At 36.3% G+C, this 24,076-nt stretch overlaps 1 protein-coding gene across 4 annotated transcripts; it reads right to left on the bottom strand.

Moving 5' to 3' along the window:
- Positions 1–10,266: 10,266 nt before the first annotated feature.
- Positions 10,267–23,663, bottom strand: LOC149532200 (F-box family protein). Of its 4 annotated transcripts, none has more exons than XR_016358700.1 (3): positions 22,464–23,658; positions 21,537–21,622; positions 10,267–10,603 (listed from the first exon to the last, which is right to left on the bottom strand). XR_016358700.1 is itself a non-coding variant. In XM_089809818.1 (2 exons), the coding sequence occupies exon 1, from the start codon at positions 23,515–23,517 to the stop codon at positions 22,471–22,473; it is 1,047 nt and encodes a 348-aa protein (XP_089665944.1). In that variant the 5' UTR covers positions 23,518–23,663; the 3' UTR covers positions 10,267–10,603; positions 22,464–22,470. The 4 variants fall into 4 exon arrangements, 2 of the variants coding, with proteins under 2 accessions (XP_089665944.1, XP_089665945.1); XR_016358699.1 differs by lacking the exon at positions 10,267–10,603 and adding an exon at positions 20,643–21,014; XM_089809818.1 differs by lacking the exon at positions 21,537–21,622 and having other exon boundaries at positions 22,464–23,663.
- Between the last annotated feature and the right edge of the window lie 413 nt (positions 23,664–24,076).

The raw sequence follows: 24,076 nt of genomic DNA, 5'->3' as shown, positions 1-24,076 counted from the left end.
ACCCTAACCCTAACTTTAATCATAACTGAAACACTAACCCTCACTCCAACCTTAACCCTGACTGAAACCCTTACCCTAACCTTAATCCTTATAAGTACAATTATAGTAGAGTTAGATTTAGGGTTAGAGTTAGGGGTAGGGCTAGGGTTATGGTTATGATTAGAGTTAGAGAAAGGGATAGAGAAAGGGTTAGACTTAGGGTTATGGTTATGGTTAGGTTTATATTTACAGTCAGGGTTATATATAGACCCTAACCCTAACCCTAACTCAAACTTTAACCCTGACTCAAAACTCTAACCCTAACCCTAACCCTAACTCTAACATTAACCCTAACTGAAACATTAACTTTATTGGTAACTCTAACCCTAACCATAATTCTAATTCTAATCTAACTCTAACTCTAACTCTAATGCTAACCCTAACTCAAACACTAACTCAAGCTCAGACCCTAAACCCAATCCTAATTCTAATGCTATGTCTACCCCTAGCTCAAACTATAACCCTAACCCTAACTCTAACTCTAACCCTAACTCATACTCTTACCCTGAACTTGACACTAACCTTAACCCTAACCCTTTCTCTACCCCTATCTCTAACCCTAACCCTAACCCTAACCCTAACTCTAATTCTAACCTTAACCCTAAGTCTAATCCTAATACTAACCCTAACCCTACCACCCCCACCCCTAACTCTAACCCTAAATCTAACTTTAATAGTAAATATAACTCTACCATAATTAGACTCTAACCCTAACTTTAATCCTAATTGAAACCCTAACCCTAACCCTGACTCAAACCCTTACCCTAGCCCTACTACAACCCTAACCATAACCATAACCATAACTCTAACTCTAACATTAACCATGACAATAACTCTAACCATAACCTTAACCATAAACATAACTCTAACATGAACCTTAACGATAATTCTAACCATAACCATAACTCAAACCCTAACCCTAACTTCATATATAAAATATATACAAAATGTTGAAGCATAATATTGTAGTAACTTTATACAACTGTAAAATTTATCAACAATTTTGTAATAACCTTATCAAAATACAAATAAAAAGTAAAAGTTTTTGTTAGTGCATATATATATATATATATATATATATATATATATATATATATATATATATCACTGAGAGTAATCATTCTTGAGGTGCCTATTTTCATAAATCCTAGAAAAAATAACTCTTGCATTTAATGAAAATAGGTGCTTCAAGAATTATTACTCTTGGCATAATATATATCTAGGCATATATAAGAAAGTAGAATAGTTTTATTTTCTCTTTAAAAATAAATACGCTTGTAGTGGAATAGTTTTGAACTTGTAAAAAGGCATTAATTTCTTGAATTTTAAACAATTAGTTTTATTTGTTTGCTTTTTCTTAGTTTGAAAAAATCAATGGGATTTGTTTGGTAATTAATTAGTGACAATTAATTGTTAGATTCCTTGCAAGTTCATATTTGTAGATTAAATTGGCTAATGATGTATTTATTTTATTTTTAATTATGTATAATGTTATGACATTTTCTAGTGATATATGTGAATTATAACTACTTAAATATTGAGATTAAAATTTAAATGAATAATAATATAATTTGCTTATCTTAGTAAATATGGACAAATTTTAGAGAGAATAATTTGAATTTGGTTAACATCCTTATTATTTAATGTTTATTATAGCTTCGTTTAGTATTCAATTAATTAATTAAATAATGCTAGTCCTTAGGCTTTAAAGCAATTGCATGTTTGATGAGAGTGTCTCTCTTCTTAACATTCCTTTATGTGAAGTCTTTGATGTTTGACTTTTGGGAATAGTTATTTTTCATCTAGACACAGGGAGTTTATTTGTTTACACACTTTTGATACCTATATCTTTTTAGTGTTACTCTTAAAATAATCTTTTATCACTTCTCTTCCATCATAAATTATTTAATCCTCATTGTCTACTTCAATTGGATGATAGAAAGGTGTTCCAATTTTCAATATAAGGGAATGTAAGAATATAGAGGTAGGCTCAATAAAATAGAGCTCTTCGTAGAAAGTGACACGTAGCCTACACTTTCTTTGGTAGATGAAACATATGTTATGTGGACATAATAGATAGTCCACATACCTTATCTTTGTTTCCACATTCTGCATATAGTTTGATCATGTTATGCCTTCACAATAATTGCACTTTATTTTTGAAGCACAGTTTCTTTATCTTTAGCATTCCCTTGCTAAATAGAGACACTAGTTCAAATTCTTGGGCTAGTTAATTCTCCTGACCTGCTAAAATCCAAAGTGCTTGAATGCAACAATGTATACTTCTATTACCTGCTTATCATCAGTCCAATCCTTTATTCCCCTCTACCCCATATAAACTTCATATATAAGATGTCCAGACAATATCTCAATTAGCCCAATGCCTAGGGTAGTTTGGAATTGCAAGCTCTAAAAAAATCTTGAGATCCTTCCATACGGATGAACCTTCTACCAAGAGAAGGCATGTTGGGCATGCAACCAGGGCATGCATACTGCCCAAAATTTGAAGTGACCCATATGATTATTCTTAATGCATTCTCAATATCCACCTCTAGTCACCTCGACATAACCTGGTAAGGGTAGTCTTAGATCATAAGCCTTAACCTATGGGGCATTGATTTATCTTCCACTCATATTCCCTTATTTTATCCCAATTCTTGTAGTTTCCTTTTAGCTTAGACATGTATAGGCTAGTTTAGTAGATAAAAGCACTTGCATTTTATTCATGTATGAGACACAAATGTGATTCTCTATTTCCATTGAAGCCAAAGTCAAGAAGTTTTGGTGAGATCTCTGAGGGATGATCTACAAGCCTAAACCTTCCTTATTCAATGTAATCTATTCTTCATACTATTACATCATACACTCAAGATCAACAAAGTCCATAATGTCCATCATGGGGTTACCCATCCACCACATGTGCTCTTGCACTTGGAGAGATTACCAATCTCTCTATGGTAAAAAACCATGGTTTGGTGTTAACCTTTGCTGGATACCTACTGTTATATAAATCTTATTTTTAGCGTCTAAAATTATAACACATAAACTTAAGAATCTATAGTACTTGATGTAGGTTTATGAAATTACATACATCACCATCAACTTCTAGCTTTGTTACTCATGTTACTAGTACTACTGTGTGTATTAAAGTTTCCCTTAAGTTGCACCTAGCTCTGTTATTGGATATACTTGTACTAGGTATTGATCTAGATATAAAAGTAGTATTTCTATGTGCCATGTTACTTTAGTTGTTCCTCCACAAGTTATGCTATGGACAATGTTAGTGGTAATGGTGGGTAAGTTGTTGCTAGTGCTATATCTACTTACTAAACTATGAGTATGGATCCAAGTAAACCCCACAATTATTACTCGCATGGTTGGTGTCTAGAGTTTTACTATATTTGAAGTGTGTTCAACTCCTTGAAATTTGAGAAATAACTTGAGGATAACTTGATTCAATGCTCAAATAGAATTTGTTTTCAAAAATTATCAAGCTTTGTTCTTTTTAATAAAATTTGTTTTTTGAACAAGTATTTTGTAGGGCTCCTACTCCTGCCCATGCATCATTTCAAACTGTTGCTTCTACCCATAGATCTCTAGCTAGTTCTGGTGCGAAGGCTACTTGCCCTTCTACTGAGACCCAGTTCCCAGTTGCATCTGCTCATGTGGCACCTGCCCTGGTGTATCCTATGGTGGCTCCCACTCAAGTACTTGCTTCTGAGTTTCTGTGCCTAGCTTTGTTTGGACTCCTCTGCCTGGTCCTTACCATGTTGCTTGTGTTGGAGCTCATCTAGTTGCCTCTCCTGTCATTTGGCCTATGGTTGCTACCGTGGATTCTCCCCCTGTTGCATCTATGGGTGTTGTGAGGAAATCCGCTATATCATATGAGGATGTGGTTTCATTTGAAGCAGATATTGGTGCTCTTGTTCTAAAGTTGGGGTCCCATTTGGTTGTGCCCTCTATTCATCGTTCAGCGGTGCTTGTTCCTGTATGTAAACCGATTGAGATTCATCTTGATTTAGATATTGCCGATGAGGTTTCTACATATGTGGAAGATTACTCTTCCACTGCTGATATATTTAGGTTTAGTGGTTTTTGGCCTTCTCTTTCACCTTTGCATGCTTAGATCTCCAAATTCTAGGAACCAATCATTTTCGATTTAGCTCATATGTACCCTATAACAAGGGGTTTTTTAATTGTGAAATTTGCTAATGTTGATGACAGAAATTTCGTCCTAGGATGTGGCTTCTCTTGGGAGGAAAGGTTCCCCCTAATATCTAAGCCTTGGTATCCGACTTTTGATCCAAATACTGAAACCTTCAATAAGATTCCCATTTGGGTTTGGGTGTCAAATTTCCCCCTTCACTTTTAGTTGGATTCAGTCTTGGAGAGTGTGGGGGAGACCCTTAGTCATTTCTTGATGGTTGATGTGGCTTCCTCCAACATTTATAGGACAATGTATGCCCGCATCCTAGTGGAGATTGATGTCTCTAAGGGGCTTCCAGAAAAGATAAAGTTGACTTCTCATCTTGGGTCTTGGATACAACTTCATGATTATGAGGGTATCCCCTTTAGATGCAAGAAATGTCATATGACTGACCATCTAGCAGTGTGTTGTTCCTCTGACAAAGTTCATTTGAAGAAATCACCTTCTTGGTGGTTGGGGGTTTTAGATGACCACTATACGATTTAGAAAGTGTCCACAACGGTAGATGGGTCAGACAACTCTTCTCTTGCTGATTTGGAGGAGGTTCTGAATGATTCTCTGGTGATTTGAATATTGTCCCTTCAACTACTAATACTTCTCTTGTCGTGGGCTCTTCTCCTACTGCTGGCTCTGTTGATTCATTTGTTGTTTCTTTGGTGGATTTGTGTCAGAAGGTTGTTGTTGGCCCTTTTTTTGTTGCTGACTCTGGCCAAAACTATGTTGCAGGTGCTTTTCATATAGCTGGGGTTTTGGGGGTTAGTGGGGATTGGCAAAAGGCTTTTGGGAAGGTGGAGGATGGTTGGACATCAATTAAAGAAAAAAAAGGTAAGTCTACCAAACCCTCATTTGATATGGCTTTACGTTTTCATAAGTCGGGACCAAAATGTAAATCTTGAAGGACTTTGGTTTCTTGGGTTATTTGCCCTCTTGTTGGGAACTTGGGTGTGTCCCTCTAGTTTGTCGGGTGATTTTCCACAACTATGTTATGGTCCTCATTGTTATATCTTTCTTCTCCCTTTGTACAAGGTTTCGGGTCCTTTCAAAACCTATATTTACTTAATCAAAACAAAATTTGTTTTTTATAAATGATTTGGCTTTGCTCTTCTTAACAAGAAATTTGTAGCTTATATTTTTTAATTTCATATAGTAATATATCATATCACAAAATTTTAAAAATGTATCACCATGTAATTCATCTTTTATGATAGTTTGTTGATACATTTTAGAATAATTTCTATAGACATCAATGACCTCATACAACTATTGTCTATACCCTTACACATGTTTTAAGTGCAAGCACTACTATACTATTGCAAAGACAATTCTCCTTGACACTTGTTAATTCCTTGTGGGACATGAATAAGAAATAAAATAATGATGAAACCACAATTTTAATTAAGGATTAAAAAACGAGTACATTTAGACATGATGAATGTAACAATTCATTTTCATCAACTAATAATTATATTCAAGTTTGTAAAAAATAATTAAAGCATCATAAGAGTAAGAGATAATTTAAGTTTCTATTTTTTCTAAAGTTAGAATTTATGACATTGGCCATGATTTCAAATGGGGATTTGTTCAAAACAACAAAAAGAAAATACATTATTCGTCATAGCAATTACATAAAACATAGAATTCCAAAGACTAAATTGAGTCAGTGTTGTGTTTCCCTCATACTTGACACATTCAAATGTGGTATTAACCTAGTATTAGCAACCCATAGCAGAGGGGAAGTTATGTGGTTTGCCACTCAAAAATAGTGAGCTTACTTTAAATTTGTCAAATGCTAATAACAATTTCCATAACTCATCCAAACATATTGTAGTTGTGAATTAATTAAGTTTTTTTTAAATAAGATCAATGGTAACAATCTAATAATCATATTCTATGCGAACTTAAAATTTATCCCATATTTCATAGCTAATTTTATGCCAACTAATAAGGATATTCTATTCTTTGATTTTTTTCTTCTATTTCTAGTAATGGATAAATTTTTATTTTTATTTTCCAATCATCTTTTCGAATACAGATGTGAGAATATTCTTGGAATAATACATGTGTTAAAATATTAGTTTAGTGAGTACACTTACCTAGACCAGGGCCAACTTAAGGTGAGGTAGCACTCTGTAGTTCAATTTTTTAAAGCATTTTTAAAGTTTTTAGTTGGTTCATATAGTTCTATACTTACCATTCCTGTAGCAATTGATTTAAAATGCACTCTCTAACAACAATTTTTTTTTCCCCTCTACTTACTCTGGTGATTATTCTTAGCTATGAATAAAATTTACCTACAACTGAAATTATAATTCAGGAGTGTGTTTTCTTTTCCCTGTGTTAACTCTTCAACTAAACATAGTCTAGGGATCTCATAATGTACACATGGTACAGGCTCCATCTCAAGTTTATGAATCTAGTTGATGATTTAATATACCCTATGTTAGTTGATGGTTAGTATATGATGATCTTATCGATAAGTTGCAGGGTTAAACCATTTAAGTAAAAACATTAGTTAGAATAGGGAACCATTTTTGTTATTACAGTTGTGGGGAATGGGGTTATGTAGGGTATATATATAGTTGTACACCCATAAAAATTGGGTAAGTGGTGTATGTACTCTAAAATGGTTGCCTAGACTATGGGCCCCCCTTATTCAATTTATCAAATTTTCTGAATCAATGGTTTGCAATATTTTATTAAATTTTCTTTGATCAAATTATAATTAATTCAATTATTTCAACATTTCCTAAGGTTTGATCATTTTATCCTAAGTCTTATTTAATTGAAAGAAAAATCTATTTTAATTAAATAATTAATCCACATTTAATTAATTAAGAGAAAAACTCCTCTTTTACTTTAATTAAATATTTCCTATTTAATTAAAAGAACTTGTTCCCTTTTAATTAAGTAAAATCTCACTTGAAAAAGGAAATAAAGTAAATAAAAATTAAATAAATTTATTTTTCCTTTACAATTAAATGCACATATTTCTAAGTGGGATTCCATTTAATTTTCCTCTTCTTTTCTCATTAGTGGAATTTTGTCTCACACGGACCATTCTTTCTCCACCCTCGAGGGAGACCCCTCTCCTCATTTTTGACATTCATGATTATGCTATTGTTATGTTGTAGGTTTGAAGAGTGATTTTTGGAGGAGTTTGAGCATTAAAGCTTTTTGTGGAGAACTTTTATCTTCTTGTCTTCTTCTCTCATGCATCCATAGCTTCCATCATCATGATTCATCCTTGCATTTTCATATTAGCTTAGATCCATATTTGCTTTTATAGATTAATCTTGCATTGTTATTTCCTTTCATAGATTTGATTTCCTTTCTTGCATTGATTTGTATTGTTATCATTTAGATTAGTTTTCATCTTCATTTGTATGCATATTTGGATCTTTGAATCTCTCATTTTATGATGTACTTGAATGGGCACAAACTAAGTCAAACTAAGAGTCTCCCTTACAAACTCTTGCACTCCATGAATAGAGAGCTATGAGTTGTCATTTGAGACCTTATTCTTAAACAATCTTGGATATAATGACCTTTACTTACTGGTTTTAGATATTTTTGGAGCTAACCCCCTTATGCGGATTTGTTTGGAGATGAAAAACTCTAGATCTTAAATATTTGATCATATCTCCCAAACAGCTTGGTGATTTGGTCCGAATTTTTTTTTGTAGGTTGGCGACATATTAGAGAAGCTTCAGTGAAATTTTCAGATTTTTCTGAGCTATTTTCTATTTTTTATAATTTTTTTCTTATTTTTATGAAAAATCATTTTGGGGCACAAATTAGCAATTTTTTTGGAAAAGTCTACATTTTGGAAAGCTCTCTGATTTTTTACAGGGTCTTTTTTATACATTTAGGGTTTTGAATCCAAATTCATATCATATAGGTCCAATCTTGTTAATTAAGTCAAAAACCAATATTAAAAAATGGGCATTTAATGAATAGCTTGCATTTAATTTTCACATGGATCAATGCATGATGTGAACTTTCATTTGGCTTATTTGTTGGTTATTATCACTCTTAAAAATCAGATTTTCAGATCTAACCCTAGTTTTGTATAAGTTGGATATATATTGTATATCTTGTGTTTGCTTGTTTTGCTTGTTGCTTGCTTTGTTGTGAGCAAGTGTTCAAGCGTAAACAAAAGGTACAACAGAGAAATGATGCATTGTAAGGATTACCAAGTATTTTGTCAGATCTCTATAACATTTGAATTTGGAAATAAAATAAACTCTCTCATGTGTTTGACTTGAGTGCTTTTACATGCTTCCATAGATTCATATTTCATTTGGTGCTCTAGAATTAGATCTAGATTTACTTTTGCACATGTGTTTCACATAATAATTACGCCCTATGAACACTATTTGTGGAGTTCTTGAGAGAATGTGCTTCATTCGCTTGCCTTACATGCGAAACTCTTTTTGACGATAGATCCCCTTGTAGGTAGAGAAAGATATTTGTTGTTATCTCACTATTCTGTTTAGGTTTGTCCTCAACATCCATTAGTACTTTCTCTTTTGAGATTGGTGGTGTTTGTTGTTGATTTTTCTAAAAATTTGGTGAGATGATTTTGAATTAACGTGTCAAAGAATCTTGTTTGCTATGTTTGGCTAAAATGAAGAGGCTAGAGGAGTATGCTCTGTTCTTTTTTGGGCACATCAGAAACTTGGAACCCTTGAATCCAAACCAAGTCCTTATGTGGTACAACTTTGCGAATCTTCCTTAATTAGAGAGGGTTAACCGTAGTGGACATTCCCTTTATTGAGTCAACTACGTGGATGAAACCTCAAGTGGTAATAGCCATTTTTGATGTGATAGTAGTAACTGCTATATAAATGTCCTTATGGAGAATATTCTCGTGAGTGTAGCCTTTTGTTGGGTTGTCGGATCTCCTCAGTATATCTGATTGATTAAATTCTTAAAATATGTCAAAACCTTGGTGCATTGAGATTGGATTTCACCCACTCTAGATTGCAAAAGCTACAAAGTTGAACATTACTAAGAACCATATTGTTGTCAAATTTTATTTTCTAAAACTGTGAGTAATTGTAAAATATTTTGAGAACATACACAATGGTAGTTCTAAGGATTAGACTGATAGTATGACACTATTCTTGTTCATGTGTAAGGTTTATTTGTCTCTTACTCATTATTTGAACATGTTTGTTTGAAATTCCTAATTGTTGTCTTGTGTGCCTAGTTCATAATTCAAAATTTATCACTCCTAGTTGGATATTCAAAACAAATAAAAATCTGAGTTCTTGAGTCGAGACTTTATGATCAAACTGCTTTGCTCTCATGTTATTTTCAATCTCCCTAAGTTGATTTGGTTCAGATAAGGATACTTACCCCGCTGTTAGAAGTTTGTTTGCACCTTGGGTTATTGTGCTTTTGACCTCTGGAATTAGTGATCTTTGATTTCACAAGTGACCATGTTTGGAGTTAGTGAGTTAAAGACTATTCTTATTGAGAAAGATACACCTTTGGATTCTTTGATATTATGCTTGGAGAGTCTTAGTAATCCCTATCAACATATTTAAGCATATCATTTTGAATCCTTGGCATATCATGATTTATCCTTTCAAGAACCATTATCTAAAAAGCTTGCCTTCTTCCAAAAAAAATTATTAAAAAATTAAAATTTAAATTTAAAAAAAAATTGAAAGTGTGCCTTGGTGAAACCTGGAAACAAGGACCTTGGTAGAAAAATTAAAGAGAAATAAATTCGTCCTATGGTGAAAACCACTCCCTTGTAGCGCCTAAGATAAGTACCATGATGAAAACTTGGCAATAGTGGCATCATGCATAGTTCTTCTACATCTTTCATTCATTATGTCGTCTCGCTTTGATCTTGACAATGTTGACCCATACATGAACATTTGACTATCTTGTGAGTTATTTTATTCCTTTCATGTTTAGCCTTCATTTCTATTTTCCTCCATTCATTCTAACCTTTCGCTATCATTTTCTCATTTGGTCTTCATCTAATACAAAAGAGTAAAACATGATGTTGTGAAGTCTTTTGACATTTCTACTCCTTTGGACTACATTCTTTCCTACTTTTGCATTATGCTTTCGTGACTTATCCTATGCTAGCCTTTCATTGCTTGTCCAAATGTGCTTTACATGACAAATTTTCCCTAGCTTGGGTACTCTTGAGGAGTTTTCCCTTGGAGGATTTCTTCCTTGCATTCTCCTTCATTCTCTTGTCTTCCATCTCTTCCACCAGGTTGTTAATCCCTCTTGTCCTCCACCTTGCGAGACATTGGGACTACACGATGTGATCTTGCTTGGGAATTTGATGCTCGTTCTGTCTAGGGGCATCTTTGTACATATTTATTGATCCTGAAAAAATACAAAAAAATGTTATATTTCAAAAATCCAAAAAAATAATATACTATCAAAATTCTAAAAATTGGAAAATGTATTGAAAAACTAATCCTCTTAGTAATAAGCACTTTGATGTATCTCCAAAACAATTGTATATTCCAAAAAATAATAATAAATAATAATAATCCAAGTGGTGAAAACTTGGAAATGGGCGCTACTTGAAGCCTTTGCACCCCTGTTTCTTAGTGTTGTCCTAAACACTTGGCCTTTCTCCATCATGCCTTGTCCTTGTTGCCTTAGTTTAGAATTGGTATTTGTCTATGGAGCATATCTATGTTAGCTTTGGTCTCTTGGCTGCGTTTGTCTTTAGGACACCTCACAAATGGTGTTTATCAACACCACCTCAACTGTATTTTTCAATGCAAACCCTAACATTGAGTGTTTTTCAACACTTATTGGTTTGGTCTTACCCAATTTTCTCATGTGATCTTACTTGCTTGCAAGCATTTGATCCTTATCCTCGAAACTCAGTATCAGTTAACACATTTAAATTTTTAAACACAAACACTTAATGCTTGACCTATGTCATGATCTTTTCTTTGTGTGCTAACTGTTATTGATTTTCATTAAGTGTCCTTGTCTGATAAGTCTCTCCGGGATGCATAGCTAGAGGACTTGGGGCATGGGGCATGTTTTTATTTGTTTTCTACTTGTGGGTGTGGTCTTGAAACTTTGGAGTGTCTCTTGTTGTCCCCTTGAAACACTTAGAAGATTTGAAGCATCATCCTTGACTGCTTTTGCACAACCGTTCTTATAGTCATCCTGGCATCTATGCTTTGATGCAAGCATGGTTTTGATGCATTAAATTGGGTAAGCTAACATCGAAGTCATCCTGACCTTTATGTTTTTTATGCTTATGTTAGAATCTTTCCACATTCCAATCCGATATAAATCACATTCATATCTTCATAGTTGCGCTTGTAATTAGTGATGATTGTGTGATTTTTTGATGTCCATTAATAATGACCCAACAATGAAAATAAGTTCTTTTACATTCTCTAATGAATGATGAACACAATCCTATGTTACAGTTGCTCTATTGCAAGTACATCTTTGCCTTTTCATGTAGCTTGCGTTATTAGACTTCATGTTAGTTTGCATTTTTAGGTTGCAATTTAAGTTTGAGAGGGTTTTCCCTTCATCTTTCTTGTGGACTTTTAATCAATTGTGGTCATGTTTTGATCTTCATTTCTTTTATCTTCTTTTGTGATCTCAATCGAAATTTCTATCTTAAATAGCTGATTGATTTTGGGGCATTTTATTTCTTACGAAAAAATTTATTTTCTTCTTTTTGTTTCGTTCCATATCTTCCAAATTTCTACCTTCCATTCACTTTCGCCCCACTTATTTTCTTCTAATTCACGTTTGGGGCATAATATATCATGCTTGGTGATCTACCTTGGTTATGTGATTCTTATATCTTTCATCTTACATCAAGAACCTTATCTTTTGTTCAATTTGATCAAATTTATCAATTTGTTGTGTCTCCTCTATCTCATTTTGATTTCGATCACGAGGGGGCAGTACCTATCAACTTCAATCCTTGATTTAGTTTTATCAATTTTATTCTCAATTTTTTAAGTCAAAATTTATTTGTATTCTTTGTCCTGATGTATTCTTGAATTGACCACACGTCTAGATTGTTTTGTGATCTCAAATCAATCTCATACTTCAAATTCTTTCTTTGACTACATGTGTTCCCAAGTCGATCACACATTAGTCAAAGAGAGGCAAATGTATGCATCCTAAAATGGTCGCCTCGACTATGGGCCTCCATTATTCAATTTATCAAATTTTCTAAATCAATGGTCTGCAATATTTATTTATTTTTTGATGAATAGTCTCTTCCTTATATTAAAAAAGAAAATACAATAAAGTTACATATTCACAAAAAAAGGGGTCGGGGGATACGAGATCACCTTACGAGTTCATACGGTCATTGGCCAGAAATCAGCTATTCATCAAAAAACTTTAGAAAACAACAAAAAACAAAGAAATCCTCATGTTGCCAGCACAACGCCAGTCGAGGAAGGAGGATCCTTATCATCAGAGCCCCACCCAAAAGTGGGGTGAGTAGATGGCTTAGGGGGAGCCCAACCGTCATTAACAACAGTAGCATCATCTCCATCTTTCTCTCCTTCGGGCCTAGGAGGAGAAATGGCTAAGTCCAGCCGGGGAAACATCCACTTGGGGTCCAAGTGTGCAAAGGGCCAACCAGAAGCAAGAGCAGTAGGAGGAGCCATTGGGAACCACCCTGAACCAGACCTCTAGAGAGGCAACGCCAAGCAGTGTTGATCACCAAAACCTCCAGAAATGCAGCACCGACCAAAAGCACCACCACTAGGAGAGCGATGCTACTAAGAGCAAGGCGTGTGCGAGCGACGAGCGAAACTGCTATGTCCTTGACGGTGACCGCGAGGAGGGGTACGGTTACTGGAGGCCAAATCTAGCACAACACGAGCAACTATACAAGGGGCATTTCCCCAATGATGCAAAAGCTCTTGTAAGTGTGCCACCTCCAAAGCCACTTTATCCGTTTGTACTTGAATTTGCAGCATGACATTATTATAAATACATGCTTTAGAGTACAGAGCTACATTAATGTCAAGTGTGTTGTGAGCATAAATGATTGCATTGCGATCTTTCCAAATGGTAAATAAGATCTCCAGTCTGAAAGCATGCCATATCTTGGCGTATTTGAAGGGAATCAAGGTATTGTCACCCGGAAGAACCATATGCCAAGAAAAAGGTTCTAGGTGGAAAGGGCGAAAGAGATCATGGATCCATTGCCAATAACACTAAGCCCGTCTAGAGAACCAAAAAATGTGCAAAAAGGACTCTGGTTGACCACAGAAAGGGCAATGGGGGTCAAGAACTCCTAGATGCCGCAGCCGGGAGCCTAAAGGAAAGCCCTAGAAAAGAATACACCAAGCGAAATGTGCAATTTTGGGTTCAGTAATGGTGTGCCACACAGTGGAGAACCTATGACTCCAAGTGCGATGTGAGGATTACAAATGCCAACGTTGGTTGAGTACATCAACCATGGGCAGGTGGGGAACTAGCCATTGGTAACCTAGCCTAGGTTTATAGCTAGTTACTAGAGTGTCTAGATACCACTTCCAATCTTTCCACCAAGGGCAAGAAAACTGAATGCCCACTTTGTGTAACAAATGTGAAGGCACCGCAGAAACTAGAAGATCAAAAGTCTATCGATCTAGACAAGTGAGCGAGAATTGCACTCTCATGTCTTCCCATGACCGCAAGCTCATAGTAACTCTAGAGAAAAGATCTTTAGGGGTCCTTATGCCGCGTTTAAAAAAATGCAGAGCACTAGCCTCGTGCACCTTAGCTAGGGGAACACCTTGAATAGCAAATAAAGGTGACCACCAGAGATTATGATGGTTCAAGGAAAGCTCGTCTCTAAATCCATTGCCAACCCAATGAAGCCAGGACTTAACTACTTCCCAAGCTTTCCAAATACTCTTAGCAACAAAAGTACCCTTAATTTGAATAGGTTTAGGGGTAATTAGAAGGGTTTGAAACCCAATCCCTTTCCAGGCTAGCCAGTGAATCGAAAAGCCTAAAGAAATGCAATGCCTTAACAAAATCTTCCAAGCTTCATTTCCAAAAAGAGTTGGAATCACCCATTTGGCACATAAAGTAGTACCTTGCTTCTAGGTGGCCAGCAAGCCAAGGCCACCAAACTCCTTGGGAAGACAGCAGAAATCTCAAGTAGCTCTATGAAAGCCTTGGTGAGAAGCATCTGACGCCCAAAGGAACTCACGTAAAAGGCGTTCAAGTTTGAGGTATGAGGCCTTTGATAGAGCCCAACAAGAAGAATAATAAACATGGGTGGCAGCCAACACTTTGGAACAAGTCTGGAATTTTCCTGCTAGAGAAAGAGGTTTGGTGATCCAATACTCCAGCTTCTTCTCTATTCTGGCAAGAAGCACATTCCAAAGCTCAACAGTTGAGGCTTGGAAGGCAAAGAGGATACCTAGAAAACAAAAAAACTTCCCTATGTTGAACCCATTTCCATTGGTATTGCTCAAGCCAAGCAGGACAAGGAAGGTAAGAGTGTCTGTAACAAAGGGTTTTGTGCCACTAAATGGCAAACCCTAAAGCAAGACAAAATGTGTTAAGATTGCAAAGCAGAGGGAATATTCTCTTCATCCTCAATGAGTGAGGAAAGAGTCATATGCAAAATGACCATTCACAAGCTGATCAGGGGAATCCGGAAGGGAAATACCTCAGACCCTTCTTTGGGAGATGGCATTTGAGAGCAAATACCCAAAACCTTCTGCTACCAATACATATAATGAGGGTGCCAACGAGCAGCCTTAGCGAATTGAACGATAAAGCCCAAACGCTTGAGACTGACAGCCATTAATGGAGATACAAGCAAAGGCATCTCCAAAGATCATTTGGACTGACTGCAAAAAGGTAGGGCCAAACCCAAGAGCCTGAAGCATGGCCAAAATGAAAGGCCACTCAATCCTGTCATGAGCTTTGGCAAAGCCAATTTTGAGAAAGATGGCATGTTGCTTGGAATGACAAGCCCATTCCATCCCTTCCCACACAGCAATTATATTGTCCAAGATATAACGGGACTTGATAAAACCTGTTTGCTCAAGGCAAATGATCTGAGGAAGAAGATGGCAAATTTTAAGCAAGAGAGCCTTGACAATGATCTTATAGGAAACGTACAACAATGTGATAAGCCTCCAATTGTAGATGTCTTTAGGGTCGCCCGCCTTAGGTATGAACTTAATATTCCCTTTGTTAATAAGATTACCTAGAGAATAGGAATTGTATGCCTCAATATAAACCTTATGCAGGTCTATACCAATCTCATCCCAAAATGCTTTGTAAAATTCACAAGGGAAGCCGTCACAACCAGGGGCCTTATCATCCGCCATGGGGAAGACAACTTCCTTGAGGTCCTCCAGAGTGAGCTGTGAAAACTTTTTCATAGTGGCAAGCAAAGGCTTGAAGAATATCAGGAAGCTCACAAAGGGTATGTTGACCCTCTCAAATGCGCTTGATCCCCACCATAGAGTGTCGTGCCCTCAACACATTAAAGAATTCCTTAGAAGCTTGATCACAACCTCAATGCCAATGAAGGCGAGCTTTGAGTTAAGCTCCCCAGGCAGAATAATTATCTACAACTTGTTTTTGATGGCAAAGGTTGGCAAGCCGAACCTAGAGATTCGTATTAAACGGATTCATGGCAAGAGCTTCAATGGTTGTACAGAGATCTTTGATAGTGGCCTCATAGGATCTCTTGCGGTACGTGGCCAATTGCTTCCCATAAATGCGAAGAAACCTCGCAGTATGGGTGATGGTGTCATTCCACCACTAAATCCACCCAGAGGATGAGTGGGGCCTAGGTTCAAGGTTCCAAGTTTGTAAAATATGGGTGGCAATGGGTGGATGGGACAGCACAAAAGTATTAAGGTAAAATTGAGTTTTACAATTACAACGAGGGGCAGAATGCCAAGTAATGGAGAAGTGGATGGGAAAATGGTCTGAAAGTGTCATGTCAAGGAGCGGAGTGACAGGAAGCAGACTCATGTGAGAAAAAGAAAAAAAATTGAGCAGAAATCATAGCACAGTCCAACCTTTTAAGGACCCTATCAGCTCCCTCACGAAAGTTGGACCATGTGTACCAAACGTCATCAGTCCGACAGCGATGAACATTGGGATCAAAAAGACCCAACTTGTTCCGCATGTAGAACCACGCTTCTTGCTCACCAACTGACCATCGGAAAGGCAGAAGGCCCACTTTATCAACAACTAGCTCAACCATATTAAAATCCTTATAGAATAACCAGGTGGAAGGTGGCAAAGAATCAGCTAGCCACCTCCACAAGTCTGAGCACTCAATCGCATCATTAAGGGCATAGATATTGACAATGCCAAAAGAATGATTTTGAAAAGACAACAAAATCCAAACTACTCTCTACATGGGGTCAGAACCATGGGAAATAACAAAAGGAAAAAGCCGAGGGGAGAACAGAGTGACTACACCACCTCAATCAGCTTCATGTTGAGAAGCAAAACTAACAACATCTGGCCATATCACACGGAAAGTTGAGTTGAGAAAGAATCCAGAGACTTTAACTTCCTACAAACATAGTACATCAATATTGCCAAGCCTACGCTCGGTATCACGAACATAATACTTTCTAGGGAGGTTTGTTATGTAATGTCCCCATTTTAGCAGTTGACCAAGTGTGTGTGCGTTAGCCTTGTTCTACATGGTCCCGAGGGCTAACGAAGGGTTTAATGGGATCTTGGAGTGTTTTGGCCTAGTCATTTTCAGTTTGGGCCAAAACGAAGTTGATTTACTCAGTTTCAGACATACTTACTATTTTTAGTAAGTCGGTAGGACACAGTGCAGGTCAATTTTGGTGATTGGATTCGATACTCCTCGGTGAGAGCTTTCCGATGAGCTATCACTCGCATTATTCGGAGTCCGATTGCTAATACATTTTAATGCTTGAAGTTTTATTAAAGTAACGTCTAATTTAATTGTAAAATATTAAAGTGTTACTTTAATATTTATTTTATGGTGATGTGTACCCAAGGGAGACATAAGGGGTATTTTAATATATGTTTTATATTACACATCTTTATCCCACATTGCCCATATGAGTTGAGCGGACCCGTGGGAATAGAATAAAAGGAAGCATTTGTAGCTTCATTAGACAGGTTGAATATGAGAAGAAATTGGTGTGTGAGTTGCAGCTCCGTTCTTAGCATTTGAGGACGTCTATCCTCTCTTGTAACATTCTAGACGTCATTCCCTTGGGGTTTGGCCTTTGGAATTCTTTGTTATTAGCTTCATTATCAGACAGTTTAGTTGCATTTCCGACTACAGGCAGATTTGGTATTTTGCTCATATCTTCTTCACTACTTGTCCGACGCTTATGCCGCTTGGAGGGAATGGTATTATGAAGGTAGTGGACTGATTTGAGGACAAAGTATTGTAGCAGCAAGTTCGTAAGCATGGGCTGGAGTATTATGACAATATTGCTGAAGTAATTAGTGAGTTGATAAATCTGCCATGTATTTGGTTTTATGAATTCTGAAAATAACATTTTATTAGCAGCAGTTCATTTCCAGTTTGCATATTGTTGTAGTTTCTTTCTTGTTTATGTTGTATGATACCAATTCCATGCACGAAACACAACAAACAAATAAACGTTTGATTTCCAGAGTTATAAGGGGTTTTAAGTAGTTGAATGCAAACTGTTTGACATAATTCCTTTCAGCAATTTGGTTTAGTTTTTGGGACATTCAGGGGTGCCCATTACATGTTAGCCCCCGCACATTCCATGAGAGAAAGTTCATCATAAACTAGCTTGCATATTCTCCTCATTCTCAAGCGAGGAAAAACTATTATGCAAGAAAGCGAAGGGTTCAAACAAAGAGTCACCCAAAGTGATTGTTTTTCGCTTATTGCCTTCAGGGCTGTGAGAGCGACAGGGAGACGAAGAAGAAATCATAGAAGCTGCTTGAGGTGCCCGAACCCAGGCCACTCGTACCTTCGGCTTAGCTGTTCCTACGATGCAGGGTTTGAAAAGGGCAGTGGCACAACCAGGGGAGCCTCTAGTGTTGAGGGCACATGAGGAGTTGCACTGGAACTAGGATGGCTAGGTCCTTGAGAAACAAGGTTTGGCTTAGCAGTGCCCTTGCCTTTCTTGACAATAGTTGTCCACTCATGTTTTTTAACAGTCGGAGCCAGCTTGGGTTCCTGCACTGGAGAGCGATTGTGCTCAAGAAGAGGAAAATCCTTGATCTTATGACTTGCAAATTGATAGCAAAAACAAGTATTTGGGAGATTCAAGTAAAGAACCTTTTGAGAAAAGGTGGTAGCACCAATCTGAATTTCCATAGTCTCTTTAAGGTCCCTAGAAAGGTCGACCTCAACACAGACCCTCTGCTAAGAACAGGCATTAAAAAATTTGTCCAATTCCATGTAAATGACTACCCACAATTTGGGCAATTTCAGTGAAAAAAGACCAGCAAGGGATGGGCAACCCAAGGAACTCTACCCAAACTAGAACCCTAAGCTTGTGGTCATCTAAGACGCAAAAGTCTTGAGACCATCTCCGGAAAATGAGCAAAGACGAGCGAACTGTCCACGGCCCATGGCTGAAAATATTCTCAGCGTGGGAGGGGTTACCAAAACAAAACAAGAAAAAACCCTTGGCGAGGTTTTGAATCCCTTCAAGGCGAATCCCCTGAGGGGACCAAGCCTTGGATACCCATTCATACAGCGTGCTTTCAGATGGAGTGCAACCCACAAAATACCCAATAAGGGTTTGGGTTTTTAGCCATCGGCAAGCACATTCAAAAGCAAAAATATTCAAAACCAAGTCAGGAGAGGAATTACCTTGTGAAATACTTTGGACACAAATTTGCATGGGCATTTGCTCAGCAGGGCCATTTTCGCATGCAGCAACAACTCCAACACCAGCAGCAACTGCTGGGTTGGAGAGGGCCAAGACCATTATAAGCTAAAATAAATTCCCGCACTAAATGTGGAATGACAGACAGTAATGCAGAAAGGGCTCAAACGTAGACTGTACAAACCCTAGCAAAGCTCATTGCGCTTCCTATTGTTCCATTAAACAAAATTGGTGTGCAACATTTTATTAAATCAATTCAAATCAATTTCTTTGATCAAATTGTAATTAATTCAATTATTTCAATATTTCCTAAAGTTTGATCATTTTATCCTAAGTCTTATTTAATTGAAAGAAACCTCTCTTTTAATTAAATAATTAATCCACATTTAATTAATTAAGAGAAAAACCCCTCTTTTAATTTAATTAAATATTTCATATTTAATTAAAAAAATTTGCTCCCTTTTAATTAAATAAAATCCTACTTGAAAAAGGAAATTAAATAAATTATTTTTTCTTCTACACTTAAGTGCACATATTTCTAAGTGAGATTTCATTTAATTTTCCTCCTCTTTTCTCATTGGTGGAATTTTTTCTCACACAGATCATTCTTTCTCCACCTTTGAGGGAGAGCCCTCTCCTCATTTTTGACATCCACATTTATACTATAGTTATGTTACAGGATTGGAGGAGTTTGAGCATTAAAGCTTTTTGTGGAGAGCTTTTATCTTCTTGTCTTCTTCTCTCATGCATCCATGGCTTCCATCATCATGATTCATCCTTACATTTTCATATCAGCTTAGATCAATATTTGTTTTCATAGAGTATTCTTACATTGTAATTTCCTTTCATAGAGTAGATTTTTTTTTTGCATTGTTATCATTTAGATTAGTTTGCATATTGCATGCATATTTTGATCTTTGAATCTATTGTTTTATGGTGTACTTGCATGGGCACAAACTAGGTCAAACTAAGGGTCTCCCTGACAAATCCTTGTACTCCATGAATAAAGAGCTATGAGTTGTCATTCAAGACCTCATTTTTCAGCAAGCTTGGATATAATTACTCATAGAAGTGTGCTCACATTTTGGCATATAAGTGAAAATTGTAGTTTATTTTTGTGTTATATATAGAATATGTAAATGAATAAATAAATATATAAAATATAATATACATTTGTGAATTATTACAGAAATTGCAAGATAGATTTTTGTTAGTTAAATAGTTATGCCAAGGCTACAAGAACAACTAAAATTATTTGTTGCATTGGTCAACAAAGACTGTATATTTTACAATATTGAACTTATCAATGTTATTATAAAAAATGACTAACTAAAAATGCTATATCCAAAATATGTGATACCATCCACCTTGTAAGTCAACAGAACTAGATCAACAATATAAAAGTAGAAGACTATAGAATGAAGAACATTATATATGTAATCAGAGTCATGGAGTGAAAAGCCTATGTAAAGGCACCTAAAATGTTTCCACAAGTCCCCTTTATGGAAAAATTCAGAAAGACTACAACTAAAACAAAAATTTCTGAAATGGAAATAAATTTGGTTTTTAACAAATCATTTTTAGAAAAAAGATTGATATTTATTATCATTACTTCTGTGCTTTTAGGAATAATCATAAATGTTGTTTCCCGCTTATTACTATGGTTATCATAGTGAGTACTTAGGGAAAATTACTATGGTTATCATAGTGAGTACTTAGGGAAATTATTTTTGAGGGGAAATGCACACTGCCTCACACAAAAGGGATGTCAACTGATTCTAATGGACCCAATGCTGCTGTGTTCTGGTTACCTTCAGATTTCTATTAAGAATATTTCTTGGGGAGCTCCATTTGTATTTTCAAATCAACCTTCTTTTTTTCGGCAGATACTCTAGCTGCAGTCACACAGCTCTTGTTGTTATGATGTTTCACTCGCCCATCCTGACACTCTGTAAAAAGAGGATGCCTCAACAATATAATAATGATACATGAAGTTTTGTATCTTTTTCTCAATTTGAAACAACTCGTAGAGACTAAGGATGGAATGAATTACTTATGAAACTCTTAAAAACTAGGGTTGAAAGGAAGTAATTAGGAAAACCCTGCTTATTTCTGGGTAAAACAATCAGAAACTCGCAGGGGTAACACAGCAAAGGATATGCTCTGAAACGTAATTCAAAAAGAATAGATTTTGTTTGTAATTTATATTGAGAAAAATAAGGTTGGATTATAAATTTTTACAATTTATTAGATTTGAAGGAGTTGTTTCTAAATTAGATTATGTACTAGATTTTGCATCATATGTCAGAGATTGTTTTAAATTGTTTATACAAAATCTATCACAAAATCTACTTCAAAAACAACTCTTACAAATGATTCAGAATGGTTTACCAAAATCATCAATCTCATTCATACAGGAAAATCTGTAGGCATTTAACCACGTCTATCTGATGCCTAAAAATGCACCATACCTGAGCCAACGCCATGGAATTGTTACCTTGCCATTACACCAAAGTCATTTGGGCGAAGCCCTCTATATTTCTCCAGAGAGGAGAACCTGCATTGAAATGGAAAAGGGAAAATTGTCTCAATCTGTTTTAATTTGCATTCTAGGAGAAGACATTTGGTCATCGTTCAGGTTAATTTCACACATCTAGATTTTCTAAATCATAAGTCAAATTATGTCGATTTCTTTGGTGTGCCTCCATAGGTGACTCAAGAGCTTAAAACAAAGGATTCACTGTTTGGACATTTACGGAGCTCTCTGTAGAGGCTGGGTAGTTTGAAGAGATTGAAAAGTGTCATTTTAAAACACTTTGCCCAATACCTGTTATGTTTACCCCCAAATAGCCACTCGCCCAAAAAAAGTACTTCTGATACAAATGGACCAACCAGCAACCAAGAAAGGTCAAAAATGATCACTTATTAGTACATGTGTGATTGGCTATGACTACATGCATTATCAGCTCTTAGTGCATTTATTATCATTTTTTAGAATGTTTTATAAACAGTAATTGAAGAATATCTATCATGAAACTCTCACAAGACTCCTGATAGCTACTAGGTCTATTCCCCAACTTCTGCTTTTTAATTTCCATTCTATCTTTTGATCAGATAGACAAATACAGTGGTGTCCAGACCACTGTCTGCTGCAATGATCGAGTTACAGCATATAAGACCTTTGTTCTAGCCATGTTCGTGCACTTTGAATATCTCCTTTCCCCATGATTGTTTCCAATTCGAAAATAAAGTTAAGAAAAATTTCTTTCCAAATTAACATCTACGCACCTATAATTACAAGCTACCAGCTACCATTACAAGCTTGCCAATGGCATGGAAATCCATGATCCAATTAAGTAGCCAAAAAATTCATGAAGCAGAAAAACTAATTCACTCACATGAAATCTAAGGAACGGCATCCAGTCTGGCATCAAATGCAAACCCTTTAAAGAAAGCATTCCCACAATCAACCCGCTGCCAACATCCTTTGACTGCATCCCACAACACCAATGACCCCACCTTTCTGCCTGAAAAATAAACACCCTCCTTCCCACCAAAAACACTGAACTGCCCGCACGGATCAAAGCGTTCAAAAAACTCTGCTGGCATCCTCCCAGCCTCGTTCCACTCAAGACTTTTGAGATCAAGCTCCATAATAACAAACGTAGAACAGGCAGAATTCAATGAAAGTGAGGCTTTCAGACCCCCTGCCATGAACAAGCAACCCTCTCGCCCTCTGATCAGACAAGGCTCCTTCATAATATCAGAAAAGTCTTCCCAATTGTGTCCCACAGGTTTCCACAGCAGTAAACCCTCATTTATATTACTAAAAACAAGCGCCCATCTGGGATTCCAATCAGAACCCACATCGTCAAACCCATAGAGAAAACCATTGGATGCAATCACGGCGCTTTTGGGCCTCCTGCTCGGCAAACCCAAATCGATCCAGCAATCCTTTTCTGGAGAATACATGGTCTGAAGATCATCAGAAATGACCAATATCTTGTGGGATTCGAACGCGGGACCATCTAGGATCAAAGTGAGGCCGAGGAAAGGAGGAGAAGGCAACTGTTTGTAGGCTTTGGTGAGGGGATTGCAGATACAAAGCAATTTCGTAGTGTGAGAAGAGAGACAGAGCAATCCTTCCGAAGATGCCACTGGAATTGTCAGTTCGGCGGGTAGGAAATTTAGGTCCAATGTTAGGGTTTTGTGGAGATGGGGATCGTAGAAATGAAAAAGCCTGCTATTGTGATTTAACGCTGTGCCAGTGTAATCAGTAAGGAGTACCCATGAATTGCTATTGTTTTTGACAGATGCGGAATAATGAAGAATGAAAAGTGGGGAAGAGAGGAGGAAATGCCAACGCTTACAGACGGAGAGAGATCGAGCAAGATCAAGGAGAGGCAGACGGAAGAAGACGCTCTCCAACACATCCTCGGGCACTCGCTCCATCCTCTTCTCAAAACACAGGCAAATTGTCTTCACGTTTAAGGTTTAGGTCTCCAAAGGGTCTAGTTGTCGTCATAGCTAAACTTCAGACATCATTTTGAGAATTCTCCGTCTTTGTATGTGATTTTAAGTCTTAATAATTTCAGCCTTCAATGGTTATAGATAATGTTGTGGGATTCGTTGTAAACGTAAGTGTCAAAAGTAGTTAATCTGTGTCAGTATTTTATACATATTCTAATCTCTATTTTATACATATTTATTAGTTCATTGTTGTGATTTCTATTTATTTAATTTTTGATTTTTAAAATTGATTTAAATTTTAGATTTTAAATTATTTTAATTTATTTTTATATTACTTTAATTTTTTTCTTTAAATTATATTGTATAATTTCTATAATTTATTTAGTGAATAGAATATTTGTTAGAAATGTTGTTATTTTTTCATATTATTATTTTTATTTCTCTTATTAATTTTTCATAATAGATTTTTTGATAGAGTTTTGATGGAGTTAATATTTATTAGTCTATTTAAAAGATTTTAGTAAATATTATGTTATTTAAA

This window comes from Cupressus sempervirens, chromosome 11, assembly GCF_028749045.1.
Source record: "Cupressus sempervirens isolate cs-2001-9-10 chromosome 11, ASM2874904v1, whole genome shotgun sequence".
Classification (NCBI taxonomy): Eukaryota; Viridiplantae; Streptophyta; class Pinopsida; order Cupressales; family Cupressaceae; genus Cupressus; species Cupressus sempervirens.
The sequence above is the reverse complement of the archived record's forward strand: the minus strand, read 5'-3'. Positions and strand labels throughout refer to the sequence as shown.

Bases quoted from the DNA above. Each gene is read 5' to 3' on its own strand.
- LOC149532200 (XM_089809818.1), bottom strand. From the start codon at position 23,517: ATGGAGCGAGTGCCCGAGGATGTGTTGGAGAGCGTCTTCTTCCGTCTG.